This window comes from Pteropus vampyrus, unplaced genomic scaffold (assembly GCF_000151845.1).
Source record: "Pteropus vampyrus isolate Shadow unplaced genomic scaffold, Pvam_2.0 Scaffold541, whole genome shotgun sequence".
Lineage (NCBI taxonomy): Eukaryota > Metazoa > Chordata > Mammalia > Chiroptera > Pteropodidae > Pteropus > Pteropus vampyrus.
In genome coordinates, this window is record NW_011889322.1 from 1,496,652 (window position 1) to 1,513,322 (window position 16,671).

Genomic DNA, 16,671 nt, shown 5'->3' on the forward strand with positions numbered 1-16,671 from the left:
ACACAGATGTAAGACTTTTCTGACTGACTTCACTTTGTTGCTTTCTTTGATCTTTAGTTTTTGGTATGTTTAATAGATTTTGAAAATTGCTTTGAAATTTTTTTATGTGACTTTTTGCTCCCTTGCTTTCTTTTTATCTCAAGAGCCAGACTTGCTCTGGCATGTAACAAATTAGGGGTTTTTTTGTTTGTTTCTTCTTTTAATTATTTCTGGTTGGTCTTCTTTTCCCTTAAAATGACTGATCACCTGTGAGGATAGGACTTACTCAGAGGTGGCTGTCATATTCCATGAGATGGTCAGCTATAGCCAACCCAGAACTGGGTTGTAATGTTTTGTCTCTGACTCATGTGTGCCTTTGTGTGTGTTCAGACTGTTGTTACTAATACACCACATTGGTATTAGGATGAAGGACTTGGGGCAAACCTGGTAATACTGTGCCTTGGCATTGTATGTAGTACCCTCATCTGGAGCATGAGATGGAATTGGATTGATGATATGGGCATTTCTAAGCAGAATGAATTAATGCTCCATAATTCAGGTGTTTGTTTTGCTACTTAGATGATTCTTGTGAATGCAAATAAATTATGTCTTTATTACAGAGCAGTACCAAGCAAATAATGTAGAGGAGCCAGGATGTGAGTTTAGCATAACATTTGTCCTAGGTCCTGCATTTATAAACCTGTCATCAGGAGATTCAGTCCAGGTTGCCTTGGACCTTCTTGGCATCTAAATATGCTTTTCTTAGAAGCAGAATGCCATTTCCCTTATTAATAGGGTCAGTGTTCACATCTTTCTAGGTATAAATTTTGCTGAATTAACCCTGGTTCCTTTTATCCAGTTGTGTAGCAGCTGGCCTTTTGCTGGATTAGTGAATGTGGTCTGTCAGTCTTTTCCTGAGTGCAGACACTAACTGGCCTCACAGTAATAGCAGTGCTGGGGTTAATGTGTTGGACAGCAGCTTACATGAAACTAAAATTAAAAGGATTAAGAATTCAGATAAAGTCTCTTACCCATTTTAATGGGAATTATTCACATTCGATTAATTCAGCAAATATTTATTGACTACCTGGTATGTCCCCAACACTGCTATAAACTGGGTATTTGGAGCATACAGACTCCAATTAATTTTTAGTGGGAAAGTAATTGAAAATAGAAGAGTTTTGCTTTTTTTTTTTTTTCTTCTTTAATATTAAAAAGATTCCATTGGATTTCTTTGGGAGTATCTTAAGGTTTAAAAACTAAAAGGCTGTTAATGTTCTAGAATTTTCCTAATTATCTTGCTACTTTGGTTTAACAAAGAATTATCTCGTTGGAAGAGTAAAAGGATATAAAATTCGTGGCTTCTCAGTTTTTAGGGGAGAAATATCAAAGTGTGTATCACTAAGACAATACTTAAATGAAAAATTGTTTTAACTTGAAAGTCTGACATTAATTTAAAAACAATTTTTTTCTTGCTTTAGAAATCATATAATTAAGAAGAATGAGACAGAAAATGAAGTCAAAGTCAATGGGATGAACAGCTGGAATGAAGAAGATGCAAATAATGATTTTAGTTTTGTTGAACTGGAGCAGATCTTTCCAGGAGGGAAACAAAACGGAATTCCACCTCGCAGAGACAGCCCTGCCATTTTTAATGGACACACTCAGAGCTCTAATGGTGCCTTACAGACACAGGAGTGCTTGGTACCTGTGGCCAGCAGTGTTGCCAGCAGGCTTTCCCTTGACTCTGCCCAAGAGGAAGAGAAGGCCGAGAAATGCAGCACTGACTTCAGAGACTGCAGCGGGCAGCGGTGGCAGCAAAGCACCAGAAATACAGATGCTTTGCGGGACCCACACAGAACTAATCCTTCCTCCTCCTCCTCTTCCTCCTCCTCCTCCTCCTCCTCCTCCTCTTCCTCTTCCTCTTCCTCTTCCTCTTCCTTCTCCTCCTCTTTGCACACTAGCACTAAAATAAATGGTGCTCACCGCTCCACCGTTCAGGGCCCTTCAAGCACAAACAGCACTTCTTCAGTGCCTCCTCTCAGCAAGGCAACACCGTCAGCACCGTCCAAACCCTCCAGCTGCAGTTTTATTTCAGACTTCTATTCTCGGTCAAGACTGCATCACATATCAATGTGGAAGTGTGAATTGACTGAGTTTGTCAGTACCCTACAAAAACAAAGTGGTGGTATCTTTCCAGGAAGGGAAAAATTAAAAAAAATGAAAACAGGCAGGTCTGCACTTGTTGTAACTGACACAGGTAGATACTTACTAAAATTGTTTTCTTAAAAAAGAGTCATGCTTGATCATTTTGTTCTTCAGCTCTCATTGGTATTCTGACCAATACTAAGCTTTCATAATATAAGTCTTCAGCAGTGCCAGGTTATATAAGTTACAGTAAGTATGACAGAGTATAGAAAGCTTGCTTTATTAAAATATTTTTTACAAAATTAGATTTAAGTGTGGTTAACTGAAATTTCTTCAATTTAAACAGTAACAAGGTTGGGATTCTAAACATTCATTCCTCATGTAGACCTTACCAGTTGTTGAAGTTTTAAACTATGTGAAATATAACATGTTTATATTCAGTGCTTAAACTCTTGTAAGAATGCATTGGTTTGGTAAGGGTAACTATTAATTTCTAGAAGCTTGCATCATACTGATTTTTAAATAATTAAATAACATAATAGCTGTTATAGTGGTAAACTTTTAGCAAGATTAAGTATTTTCACATATAAATAGATTGGTTAATTGTATTTTGTTTTTTAATACTTGACATCAAAAACAAAACCAATAGTAACAGGCTATATTTCTGTGTCAGTCATAAATTAGTATCTGGTTTGAGGTTTTAGTTACTTTTTACAGATTATAGTTTTTTTTTCCGAGGAGGGATCTTAGAGAATACCTAATATTACCCTTTAATTTATAGCTGTGGAAACTGAGGTGCAGAGAGATGCTCATGGTTCTGTCCTAGAAGGTGATAGAGCCCCTCCTTGTGGGCCTTTTCTTTTATGTTTTCCTGTGTTTGATGTATTCCTGAGTGCTTTTGTTATCCATGAAGTATTTCAGAATAATGTTATAAGTATTAAATTATCCTGACATCATGCCTTGGCCTTGTAACCTAAAGGCCATTTAATTTTGAAAACTTCAAAGAACTCTTATGCATCAGTTTCATGAATGGAAATAAAATGAGAAATTATTATATTGTATGAAAGCATTCAGTAGATATTTGGTATATGCATTCTGTACTACTTGAATGTTTAAAGTCATTGTTTTGAGTTATTTACATTATGTTTATATAATACTTTCATACAGCATCATCATGATTGTTAAGGTTTATTTTATTAATCATTTCTCAAGGTTATATAGAGGGCAGCAAGGAAGTGCATGGCTTTGGAGTTAGATAACATAGCCTGAACCCAAATCCTGGCTCTGCCACTCTCATTAAGCAGGACCATCGGCAAGTCCATTCAGCCCTCTGAGTCTCAGTTTCCTCTTGACAATGGAGTGAGTGATCGTCTATGACGGTTGCCTGGTGGGATTGTGAGCTTAAGGAAGATGACATGAACAAAGGCGCAGGGCCTTGCTTTCACGGTCACAATTTAGTGAATGGAGTAGTCTTAAGTCTGAACCTTTTGGGGGAATAATGTAAGTTTTTCGAAGCCTATTACGAGTAATGGTTAGTAGTGGTATTCTTAAATCTACCAGAGGAACATTCCTTTATGAGATCATAACTTTTTACAGGCTTGGCGTTCTTATTTCCAAGACTGTGTGTCTTGGAGGACCAGAGAGAGTGATGAAGGGGAAAGCCATGCCTATGTCTGGGTTAGCATTAAAGTGATGGCAGTGACTCTTCCTGTAGCTCAGGACGATTAGAAGCTGATGTCCTTTGGCGGGGACATTCACCTTTATCTCCTTAGAAGTGGTATATAAGCTTCAGAGCTGACTTTCAATAGTATTTAATGGCATAAAGAGAGTTACAGATTTTTGCTTTATGGACTATTAAATTATGTGTTTATAATAATAGTGTGGTGGTTTGAGAGGTCTAAAATCAGACAGCCTGGGATTGAATGCCACCTCAATATCTTACTGACTGTATGACCAGTAAGTTATCAGTCTGTAAAATGGGGATAATAGGCTTACCTATTGCATAGTGTTGAAATTCTCACATGTAAACCTCTACATCAGTGGCTGAAACCTACCAAGCACTCCACAATAGTAGCAGTTTTTATTGTTGCTTTATCAGGGAATATTTGTGGACCACGCAGAATAGTGTCCACCTAACGTTACTTAGCTCCATGTAATTATGAAAACACATTTAGACATCTTTGTAAAATAGCACACAAATAATTTAAAGATAAGTATTTAGACAAACTTTGAGACATAATTTTTAGAATATAGACTAAGAAAACATGTCTCCAGAATTTTTTTGATTTGTTGGGAAGCTCAGTCTGACCTCTGAATTACTTTTAGAATTAAAGAAACAACTTTGACTTCTCTTGAGGTGATGGAAATAATCTAACAGATCCTATTTTTTTTTTTAAGATTTCATTCTACGTGTAAACATGTAAACATATAATTTCTAAAATTTAATTAGACCTGTTTTTTTTTATATTAAAGATTAGTTTTGGGGTTGAACATTCTCTTTTTTCCTTCTAGGCAATATGTCAGTATTGAATTCAGCCAGACATCAGAGCTGTATAATGCATGTTGATATGGATTGCTTCTTTGTATCAGTGGGTATACGAAATAGACCAGATCTCAAAGGTCTGTATTCTTGTTTGTTTTAAGAAAATTGATATATTGTTATAAATATATTCTAAGGATCATAAAAACTTTTTAAAGAAATATTTATTTAAATTTTCTCTGGCAAAATCATTTCCCACTTCCAAATTTTCATTGTCAAGAAAGATGTAGGGAAATTTAAGTTTCTTTTTTTTTTGCTATGGAAATCAGATCTTTAGGGAAGAACACTCATCTTCAGCTGAAGGCTCTCTCATCTCATGCTAATGTAGGTGAGGACCTATATATTAGGCATCTTCCTTATTTTTATCTATGTTTTTTTAAGTGGGAATTTTATGGTAGTTACGTCTTTGCGACTTGGGTTGCTGGGTTCTCTCGAGTAAATAACTGTCCTGTATATAGTGAACATTCCAGCTCTTTGTAATTTTGTGTTACTTAATATCGCTAAAATATGTTGTCATCTGTGTGGTCTTTGTTTTAATGGAATTTCAGATATTTTGTCAGCTAATCAATACTTTAAAAAATATTTATTCTGGATTTTTCAGTGGTTTTCTCTGTGTCTGAAAGCTGTAACTATGAGCATTTTCCTCTGAGAATCAGACCTTCCCTTAAGGAAAGCTAAGAGTCTCCTGGGGCTAATTCCAGGACCGGATTTTTGTCCTAGTAGTTACTGCTTCAGCTCTAAAAGGAGTATTTAGAATGTTAAAGAATTGATTTTAGCCCATGAGTGTCTCTTTGATGCGTTGTCAGTAAATGCATTCAGTATAATATATAAATTATTCATGCTATTGCTTTAGAAGTTATAGTTAACTTGTAACTTACACACAGGGAAGTGATATATGAAAAAGTTTAAAACTAAACCTTAAACTGAGGACCGTATACTTGCATTTACTTATATAATAGGTCAGATTGTGATTCCTCTGCACATATATTTAATTTGTTTCTTGCTATAAAATTGAAAGATTAGTCTAGATTTTACCCTGCTTTTTTGATACCAGAAATATTAAAAATCTAAATATAGTTATTCTTTTGCTCCCTATCCTTCCTAGTCTGAATCTAGGATCTGAGGTGTCTGTTTTCCAACTGTAAGAAACCAAACAAAAGCCATGGAAAGCTAAGTGATAGTGTTGCTTTAAAGTTGAATAAATGCATCAGAATTGTCATAAATAGTTTACTTTTTTATGGTGGGGGTGGTGCATGACAATTTATATTCCTTAAAGATAATAGCTCTTCTAGAGATTAACACCAAAATAAAGCTAAAGAAAAAATGTCATTTTTAAAATTTTTTCTTTACTTGTCAGTGTTAATATTCTTGTACTTAAATTTAAAAATAATTTTATTCTTTTCCTCACAGGAAAACCAGTGGCTGTCACAAGTAATAGAGGCACAGGAAGGGCACCTTTGCGTCCTGGCGCTGACCCCCTGTTGGAGTGGCGGTATTACCAGAATAGAGTCCTGAAAGGCAGGGCAGGTACACATAATGAGCTCTCTTTCAAGTCACAGTGCCCCTGCTGAAGGCTTCTGGATATTGCTGTTGATGTAGTCATTATAAAATCAAAAGCAGAGAAACAACTAGATTTTTCATTCAAGGATTTTAAGGTTGTCCGTGACATCTTAAAGCAAAATCTGAATGTAACAAGACAGATGACTGATTTATAGTTATGCTTTGTTGAAATGGATGATGATATATCTTCCTGGAACAGAGAGTGAAGAATGTTTTATAAGATGTGATTAGTTTGCTTTGTGTAAATGTAGATTGGGGTGAAAATCATGGACATATTTGTGGAAGCTTCTGGACTCGAAATGTAATTGCAAGTTGGTCACCTATCATAGTAAAGACGCTAAAGTTTGTGTTGCTAAAGATTTGTGTGAGGCATGGGAATAAGAAGCAGTAGGACTTAATGTTTATTGGAATGAAAAGGTAAATACCAGCAGTCATTCCTCATCTTTTTCGAACCTATTTCATATGAGAAACATTTTCTTACCTCTTTGGCTTTTAAATTTTGGCTATTAATAAATAAAAATTATAAATTTATACTAATTATGATATTGTTAAGATTTTCATATATCTTTTTTTCCCTGAGTAAATTTCCCTGAGAAATATTTGCCCGTAAATTAAATTTTTTTGACACTGATCAGTTTCCTTATGGATGTCTGCAAAAACGAAAACAAAAAAGGTTTTTTAAATTAGTTTTTCAGAAAAATAGTAATCAGAAAGTAGTCAGAAATTAGATATGCAGAACAGAAGGCATGCAGTTAAATTTCAGCCCAACTATTTCAGGTCTCTAGTTTTCAGTTATAAAACCTTGGATTTATTTTAGCAGTGATCTCGGTGAAATTAAGGCCAAAGGAAAGCCAGTGGGCATGGCTGAGGGCGTTTTCTGGGATTGCAGTCTCTTTTGTTGTGGTCATCTGTTTATATGGTGTAAGTACAAGAGAAAATAATTATAGATACATCTTCATGCTTCAAGTGTTTTCCAGATTTTCTAAAGCTTTTCTTGGTTTTTAAATCTTTGAAGAGATTTTTGAGATTCTAGCATTTTGTCATGAATAGGTCTTAAGGTAGCTGATACTGATCTTGTTTGGATATAGTTGTCTTGTGGTATTTGATGGTACAGGTAGTTTCTTAAGTATTGGTAGTATAGTTTTGTGGTAGGCTGGTTTTTATATTTTCTGTGTGATATTCAAAGATGAAATCTTAAGTTCCACACAAATAAGTAGTTTGAGGAAATATACAATTCCGGTCACATATTAGACACTCAATAAAAACTTAATAAATGAATGTTGAAAGAAGGAAAAAGTACCAATCATAGCATTCAGTAACATCTCTGTTACTCAGTGTTCAGAGTGTCTCCAGTGGGTAGAATCTGGTGTTTACTGCACGCTTCCTTATCTCAGCAGTCTGCGTCTGGGATTTCAGCCTTGACAAGCACACGTTTCATAGAAGTGGCAAAGAGCCACTGTTAGGTCTTCCTTCCATCACAGATGATCTGACCATGAACAGTTTATTAACAGAATACTCACTGTCCTTGGTTACCTAATTGTCTTCATCAGTTTAGCCACTCGATTTTCATAACATTCTAATGATCTTTTTTATAATTTACATCTCTCCACCTCTACTGTGGGTAGTAAATGAAAAGGACACTCGCCTATCATTGAAAACTGTCAAAATAGACTTTCCTGTCACTAGGAAAGATGAATGTGATATTTTGTATTTTATATTCTTTCTTTAACTTGATGTCATTCACTTTTATGTCTTAAGTAAACCTTTCGACCCATTCGGAGTTTACCAAAATGTTTGGTTGTCCTCTATTATAAAGTTTGGTTGCCATTAAGCTTGTACTTAGAACTAGCATTGTCAGAGTGTCTTTGTTCCTCTTTCCTTTTTATCCCTTATCTCTCTTTCTCTGGGTCCTTATTAGATGTGACACCAGATTTAAAAACATTGAGAATCAACTCAGGACTCTGGCTTCCGCATACTAGCTTTGTTTTAAAAATTCAGTTCTAATGTGTTGGCTTGTTTGTCTAGCAAAGTATTAGAACAAGTTGCATCTTTAGCCCTTTGTAGAAGCTTTAGTTTCTTATTCATTGTATTCAGAAACTCTTTGTCCAACAGAGAGCACAAGCAAGGGCTCACTGTCCGGGGCTTCCTTTGGTAGCTGTCTCCTGAGCAGTGCTCAGGGTGACACTTCTCATTGATGACCTCATTATCTGGAAGCCATTTATACTCATGATTTTGTGGTTGGGCCTTTTGATCCCTCTCTGGATTCCAGGATGCAGATATTTCCTGGCCCTTCAACAACTTCAGTGTTCATTCTAAAGAACAACAGTTTTTAAAATCATATTAGCCATAGATTTATTCTCAGCGATTTCTTTTTCACAGACCTGGGTCCTGGCCTCTGATTTCTCCAACCGTTCCTCCACATTCTCCATGTGCCTGTCTAGTTTGTCAAGTTTTGATGAGCAGTTCTCTACCTTGCCCTCCAGTGAGGACAGTGTGTCCCTGCATTTCCCCGAATCTCCCTTGAAGCAACTCACTGCGCTGGCGGAGGGACCACGCACCCTGCTGCACGGTGGAAAAGGTCAGCCGCCCGGCCACCCACAAGGGACCCTAGGCGCCACCTCTCTGGCAGGCATTGGGAGCGCAGGGGCCTCAGACACTGCTCTCGCTTCAAGCATGGTTTTCTCTAATTGTCAAGACAAATATCTTAGATTGTTTAACTGTCCCTTCAAATAGAAGTCCCCTAACTCCCCAGCCTTTGACGCATAACTCATGGTTATACTTTGAAAGGCAGCTGGTTGTGGCTGTTTTAGGCTTCAACTCTTTTTTTTTTTTTTTTTTTTTGGTTAAGTAGCAGCCTCTGGAACTGTGATACTCACAATCCTGAAATTCTTAAGATTTTCAGCTTAGAATAATAGACTGTAAAAGCAGATATTTAGCTTTCTAAGGCCCTTTGGAAACACTGGATAGTCTGCTCTGCATTCTGTCTTTAATTTGTCATGGTATATAGCATATGTTAGTCACTATATCAGAAATCATAGCTCAAATTATATACTCGGCTGTTTTAATTTTTAATGCAAGTGGGATTTGGATTTGGCCTCATTAAGATGCTAGTCCTCAGAGCTAGAGTCGCATTTATGCTTTGTGTGTATGGGTGCTACGATCCGGAAATGCTTGTATAGGTTGCGTAGTTGGGTAAAAGATGGTTACTGCTGGAGTCAAACAGGAAAGGTTAGGAAAGGTTGTTTTAGCCTATGAAGCCTGACACTTTGCCATGTTTTTCTGGTGGTGCTTTAACTTGGCTGATTTTTCATGGAAATTATGTCTCTAATAGAAGAGAAATACTGAGTTTGTTATATATATTGTGGTAGTGGACTCAGAATAGGTTTGTCTAAAATTAGCTGATGTTGTATATCTCGGTCTTGTTTTACTAACTAATGGTATTTTTGTTCATAATAGAACTGTGGCTGAGATTGTGTTTTTAAAATATGATTTTAAAGCATATTGTTCTTGGAACTTAACAGCCGTACCCAGGGGACTTGGAAATGAAATTGTGTTTTACTCTTTTTCTCAACTGTTAGTGAAGCCGATGGTGGTAAAGCACATGGAGTGGCTGCCACTGCTGGCTCCCCAGACTGTGCTTTGGTATCATTGTAAAGCTGCAGATTCGATTTGGATGTGCAGAGAGATACCAGTGAGCTGCAGTGTTTAGGCTAGACTTGTATTCGGTAAAGCAGTTGATATTCTGATCACATGTGAATGTTGTTACTTGAACATGCACTGGTAAACCAAAAGTAGAACTTCCTGAAAGGGGAATGATGTTGTGAAGCTTTTACCTGATATGTTCGTGAAAGAAAAACCTTAAACTTAGGATGAAATTTTTATGGTATGTTATCTACTATATTATCGTTTAATCAAATGACTTGTAGGAATTTGATGTTTATCGAACATGTTGTTAATTAGCTTTAAGTTTTGCAGATAGTTCTTTTAGGAAACAGCAAAGAACCTTTAAAGAGATTTATATTTTCCATTAAGTCCCATTACAAAGAGCTGTATAATCCTTTTAAGGCTGTGGAAGGAGGGTCATCTTCCTGATCACTTTCCATCCTTGTCCATCTAAAGAGACTGGGTTATTTTATATTTATGTATCTTTTGATATATGTATATTTTTTTTAACTATTATTAAAACAATATTTTCAACTTATTCTGAGTTTTTATCTGACTGCTGGTGAAGAACTTCATGGAAGCAAACCATTTTAGAGTTACAGATTTTCTTTTACTAAGTAAGGTGATAAATATCAGTGGAAATAACTATTTGGAATTTATTAAACTTATATATAAATTTATTTTTTATTTGTAAATTGATTTGTTATAAGAAAGAAATGGAAAATATATTGAATGAAAGTCGAGGAGAACCAGTTTATAATATAGTCATTAAATTTTGTTATTTTTAAAGCAGATATACCAGAGTCATCAGAATGGGAGAATCAGGATTCTGCACAAACAAATGGAATTGATTCTGTTTTATCAAAGGCTGAAATTGCATCTTGTAGTTATGAAGCCAGGTATGTGGAAATTGTGTGACATAATATTTAAGAATAGTTAATTTACTTAGTTTATATAATCTTTTGAAGTGAATTCAGACATGCTAGTCAGGCCTATCATATTTTAATGTTATAGACATTTTATGGAATGAAAATGTTTCTAGTATTCCTTCCATTCCTGTTTTTTCACCTCACCAGTGCTAGATAACTTTAAATAAATACCTTAGTTTCCCAGTGAACCAGTACCTACAGTAGAAACCAAAAGAAATTGGACACTCATTTTTAAACCATTGTCTTTTGAGGCATGGAATTAGAGGATCAGATGTTTTGAAGGGGGAGGGCTTTCAGCTCTTCTAGTGGTCCTCTGACAGCTCAGAGAAATCCCTTGTGATTTAAACCTCCCAGTACTGTGTCTTTTTTAAATTATGTTAAAACTCGGTTGTCTCTTAAATTATAAATAAATAATTCCATACTGGCCTACCTAATAATCTCATTTAAAATTGCAGTGTTGTCAGCTCGTCACCAGCTTTGTGTGTGATCTTTATCTTACAGTAACCTTAAAATCTCATTGCAGTTGGCTGTTTCAGTGCAAGAAGAAACAGACAATACCATATATGTGTTCCTCATACTTAAAAAAATCAGTCGTTTAAAAATAATCTATTATAATTATTGTTAAAGTAGAGGAAGTAATGAATTGATTAATTAAAAAGAGCAGTCTTTATTTTTTTCCTTTCTTGATAACTGAACACAGACATTTTTACCTCTGTAACACAGCAAGTGTTCACACATTTTTGGCATTGATAATAATGATAAAAACCATATCAGTTACATTTTTCAGTCTTTTTTTTGAGAGAGATTAGGGTAGTGTCTTTGGCTTATCATTGATACTTTTTTAAAATTGTGGTATAATTGACATTTTCAGATGTACAACAATGATTTTCTATATGTAACATTTTTCAGTCTTGCTTAAAAGTTGGGGTTATTCAAGCAAGTCTAATCTGAACAAAAAATATTTCAACTCAGCATTATCTAACAAGAATAGTTTGTTTAAAATCTTGCCAATCGTTTTATAAATAGAATATTTAAGAAGAAAGCATCATATACAAACATGCATAATTATAAAATATTTTAAATTACTTGCCACTCATGACATGTCAGACTTTTATTCCCAGACTAATTTTGCCTTTCTCGTTGACAGAATTGTTTTAATTTTTTTCATTGTTGATAATGTGTGTAGCTGAGGAGTTGAAATTTTAATAAAAAATTATCACGTGTGAGTACATTTGGATTATTATATGTTCATTAGCATGGGTGGTTTAGAGCTGATTTCATGTTGTGCTCAGTACCCTGGTCTTTCCTCGCTAAGTTCCTGAGTGGTGACCTGTGCTATTAATAGCTGGACAGTTGTGTTTGGGGTCTGGAGGGTGTGATGAAGCCCAGATACTCACAGTTTAGATTTTGATGGTTGATGAAATGAAAGCTCCACCCTTTCTGTTCTGCCTCTGCAGGATCTCTCTTCTCACTCAGTGCCCCAGGCTGGGTGCCGGATGAGTCTGCCACGGTAGCCTCCAGGCGGAAGCTTCACTTGCTCCTGGTGGTTCTGGATTCTAGTGGCCAAGGCTACATCTAGACTCTAGGCTTCTGTTGGAGTTTGAGTGGTGCATTTGTATTGTGTCACAGATGGTGATTTTCAAGCTGAATGTGTAATAATATATGAGGGCTAAATAATATGTAGGAAGCCATTTAAGTGCTACTTAAGTGGCAAATATTTAAAGAGATGCAGAAAGTGATAAAAATGAATTCGAGTATAAATTGGAAGAAAACTACCACAAAACCCACAACCGTGGGGGTGTTTGTCTTTTAATTGTAATTTTCCATTTTCTAGAAGGCCATTGCTAATGAAGGTCTCCAGAAAACATTTCTTGGAGCTATCTGATAATCATATTTTCTTTAAGCGAAAAGACTTTTTTAAAATAAGTATATTGACAGTTGCATCAGAGATGTTTCTGGGGTTGGGGTGGTGCCTGGACTGTAGGTTTGGTTGTCTCAGTTTTATGTGTTGATGAGTTTTCAGTAGACAGATGAATAATGGGGTTGGCAAAGGATGAAACGGGAACATGAGATGGTAGAAGCCATAGAAAGGTAGGCTGTGTGTATGTAGGTCAGAATATACATTACTGTTAGTTCTAGCCATACTTACTGTAAAGAACAAGCTTTGTATGTGAGAAGGTAGATATGTGGATGAATAGGCCATTTCTGCCACACACAGGAAGCACTCACTGGTGGCCTCTTCTGCCTAGGCTTTTAATAGGAGGAGGAGCACGATGTCACCTGAGTGAGGAGTCACTTCAGACTGCTGTGTGATGGTCTTTACTCATTTATTTTATATGAAACAAATCTCATTTCTCAACCATTGATTCAGAGTCTTTTGCTTCCCTCGGTTTGGGGAAGCTTCAGGTTCTCCTTGCTCATGGACTTTCCAAACAGCCTCTCTCTCCAGGATGTGGATGTGTACAAGTCAATGCGTAGATGTGCTCTACTCTTCTAAGTAACATGCCCTTGTTGATTTTCGTATGTGAAAACTTGGAAAATGAAATGACTGTAAATGTAAGAATATATTTATAGGAACTGTGTAACATATTTCTTTAAAAATGAATAATTTCTTTTATAAGTTTAGCTTTTCCATGCTGACCTATATATCTAGCATCATTGAAATGTTATATGCTATTAATGTACTTCTCTGTAGACTTGTAGACTATTACATATCATGCCTTGCCTTAACTAGACGTGACCGCTGACCATAACCCTTCCTGGGTGGGTGAGGGCAGGGTTGTCCTCACGAGCATCCTGAAATTTCATGTTCACCATCTTTTATATACCACCTCACAAAATGCCTGATACATAAAATTTTGTTGAATGAAAGTTTTTACCATGTGTTTTGTCAGTCATTACTTTTTTCACCATTTTTTCTCCTTCCTGTTAGATATTTCTCATCTACTAGGGGCTTCGTGGTCAGATAACTCATTACTGTCTTTGTATATGTAAGGAATGCATGTCATTTTGCTTTTTCTCTGAGTAGCTTGGAAGATTCTCCTTCTTAGCTCTCGTTGAGGGTCTGAGATGGAGAGGGTTCACAGGCCTCTGAGTAATTAAAGACTTTGTAAATATGTTTGTTAAAATACGGCACACCTCCATACAAAGTAAGCACTTAGGTAAATATTTATTGAATGTATGTATAGAATAACTATTCGATGTATTTCCATAGGTGTGTGTAATCTGGTGAAAACATTGCTTATTTGCTTGTGTTTTTAGTTTAATATTTTTTCTTGATCCATTGCAGAATGATAAAATGGAATTTTACTAATTATGCATAATTCCACAATTACACCTTTGTGCTGCATGCTCTAAATAGCAAGGATAACGTGGGTCATAGAGACACACAAAAGATTTTTTTAAATTTACCATTTTTAGTTGGGTCCCTTGAAGTTCTGGAACCCTGGCTCTAGCCCACAGTCATGTTCACTGTACACAATGCTGTTGACCTCTCTGCTACTGTAGAGCCACTTCTGGAGCATGGAGTTGGTCTCTTGGGAACCGGGCAGTAGTAGGGTGGGCACATTTTATCTCTCACCATAGCACAGTTTTGTGTAGTTCTTTCATTGTATGCTTTGTCTTCGGGGGATGAACCCTGGCCAAACCATGCCGTGCGACAGGGAAAGAAACTGGTTTTTGACTGCACATTCCTGTTCTGTGGTGGTTGTGATATCACCAGCATATGGCAGCTGGCATCTCTGCAAAGCGATCAGGGGTCTGAGTCTTCAGAGAAATCTTCCAGTACAAGAGCCAAAGCTGAGATTTTAGTAACATTTTGGCAGACCTCCACATGTCATTAACCCTAATCAGATAGTTGTGTAATTCCCTTTGAGGAGGAAACAAACCTGTAAGTCTTCTTAATGCTTATTTTTACCCCTAATGAGAATGCAATTAAATGAAAATTGTATATTAATGGCATGGGGAGAGAATATCAACATACTTGATATTTTTTTTGCATTTAAAGTTTTTTAGTTTAACCTCCATTGTGTTGTATCTTTTCTCTAGACAAGTTGGTATTAAAAATGGAATGTTTTTTGGGTACGCTAAACAACTTTGTCCTAATCTTCAAGCTGTTCCATATGATTTTCATGCATATAAGGAAGTCGCACGCACGATGTATGAGACGTTGGCAAGGTACAGTATATGACACTGTCACTGCGTTTCTGTGTCCTCCTGCTGTTTCTGTCTAATAGTAAACTGAGTCCAGTTTATTTAGGGTTGGCAGGGTCACTTTTGCAAGACTTCTCTCTTTCAGGAACCGCCCCCTCAGTATCCAGTGTGACGGTCCCCTCTCCTATTTTTGAGCAATTCCATTCATCAATAGCTCTGTCTTTTTGCTGCTAAAATTGGTCAGAAATGAAAGATTAATTTTTAAAACATTTATATTGTGGGTATATTTAACATCAATTCAAAACTCAAAAATTTTTTAAAGTGCATGGCAGGCCTCATGTGCTCTAAAGCAGGAATGAGCTCATTTTCCCTACCAAGGGCTGTGTGAGGTCTGTATTCCTGCATAGAGTGAAAGCAACCACAGACACATATCAGTGAGTGAGCCTGGCTGTGTCCCATTACGTCGTTAACCAAATCAGGCTTGTTGACCTCTGGGCTGTATCGATGTTCTAAGAGAAGCTTCTTGCCTTTAGCTTCACCTCTTCCTCGACTTTCTTATTAGATTAAGTGCATTCTTTCCAATACCTGTTTATTGAGTATTAATACAGGGGACTGTTGATGCTGCTAGTCCTGCAGAGAAAAATAAGATCCAATCTCTGCCTTCATGGGGCTTAGTTTTAGCAGGAGAGAAACTAGAAAGGGACACGTGCAGTTACTGGCAACAGTATGTGGGACTGGGTGCTGGATGATGAGCCACCTGTAATCACAGCTGTCCTCGAGACCCAGCTATGGGGGCATTGGTACCAAGTGAAAAATGCACTTTTTTAAATCTGTTCCAAAGCTGAAGACAGTAGCAGCATCCAAATGAGAGTGGGGAGTGGGTGACTGAGCTGGGCAGTGGCCCTCCTGTGTTCCGGATTCCATAGCAGACAACCAGCCTGAAGCTCAGGGTAGGAAGATTTGTGGGAGAGCCACACATGCGCTGGTCCTGGTAGATTCTAGTCTGGCGAGATGATCCCAGCGGCATGCGGCTCTTATGTGGGGGAGGAGCATTCACTGTGTTGTGTCCCTACCCCCGGGAGACTGCTGCCTCAGCTGTGTGGTCCATGCCCTAGGGTAGCTTCCACTTGGAAGCAGAAGTCCTCCTCAGGTAAACCCTTCTGCTCTCACAGATGTCTCCCTCTAAGCACCAACAAAGCACTCCTCTCTTGGATAAATACAGATATTAATTAGTCTGATTTGTTACCTGCAGTAGATGTGAGTGGAAGACGAAGACTGTCCCTCCTAGTATTGTTATCAAGTGGATTACCAAAGATCCATTTTGATCCTGAGGCCTCTCTGGTGGCCTCCCATTTGTGGTCCACGTATGTGATTAGCATTGGGGCCACATGGCAGCACTCCTGTTCTCCAGCTAATTAAAATGAGTCCTTTGCATGGGTCAGTCATGACCAAAAAACAAAAACCAAAGCCCAGACTGTTTCCACATGCAGGGAATGTAAATGGTGTCCTTTAACGGAGGCATTTGGGGCGATTGGCCAACGTATTCTGTATCTCTAGGCCTACTACAGTGAATGCTACTTAATTGTGGTATTTTTGTTTAGAACAGCATCAGTTACTTATTTAACTGATTTATGTGGTTTTTCTGTTCCTTAAAGATTGTGGTAAACCATGTTTGAAAGTTTTTTAGATTTAATGTTATGA

At 37.0% G+C, this 16,671-nt stretch overlaps 1 protein-coding gene across 16 annotated transcripts in view; it reads left to right on the forward strand.

Annotated features, from left to right (window-relative positions):
• The window catches only part of REV1 (REV1, DNA directed polymerase), a 73,150-nt gene that overhangs the window by 36,409 nt on the left and 20,070 nt on the right, over window positions 1-16,671 (forward strand). For 11 of the 16 annotated variants that reach the window (XM_011383755.2, XM_023525198.1, XM_023525201.1 and 8 more), the window contains 5 exons: window positions 1,461-2,239; window positions 4,639-4,746; window positions 6,077-6,193; window positions 10,680-10,788; window positions 14,866-14,994. In XM_011383755.2, the coding sequence (XP_011382057.1) occupies window positions 1,461-2,239; window positions 4,639-4,746; window positions 6,077-6,193; window positions 10,680-10,788; window positions 14,866-14,994 (1,242 nt within the window). Of the gene's footprint in view, window positions 1-1,460; window positions 2,240-4,638; window positions 4,747-6,076; window positions 6,194-8,605; window positions 8,805-10,679; window positions 10,789-14,865; window positions 14,995-16,671 lie in introns of those variants that run through there. The other 5 variants (XM_023525199.1, XM_023525202.1, XM_023525200.1 and 2 more) reach the window with 4 other exon arrangements.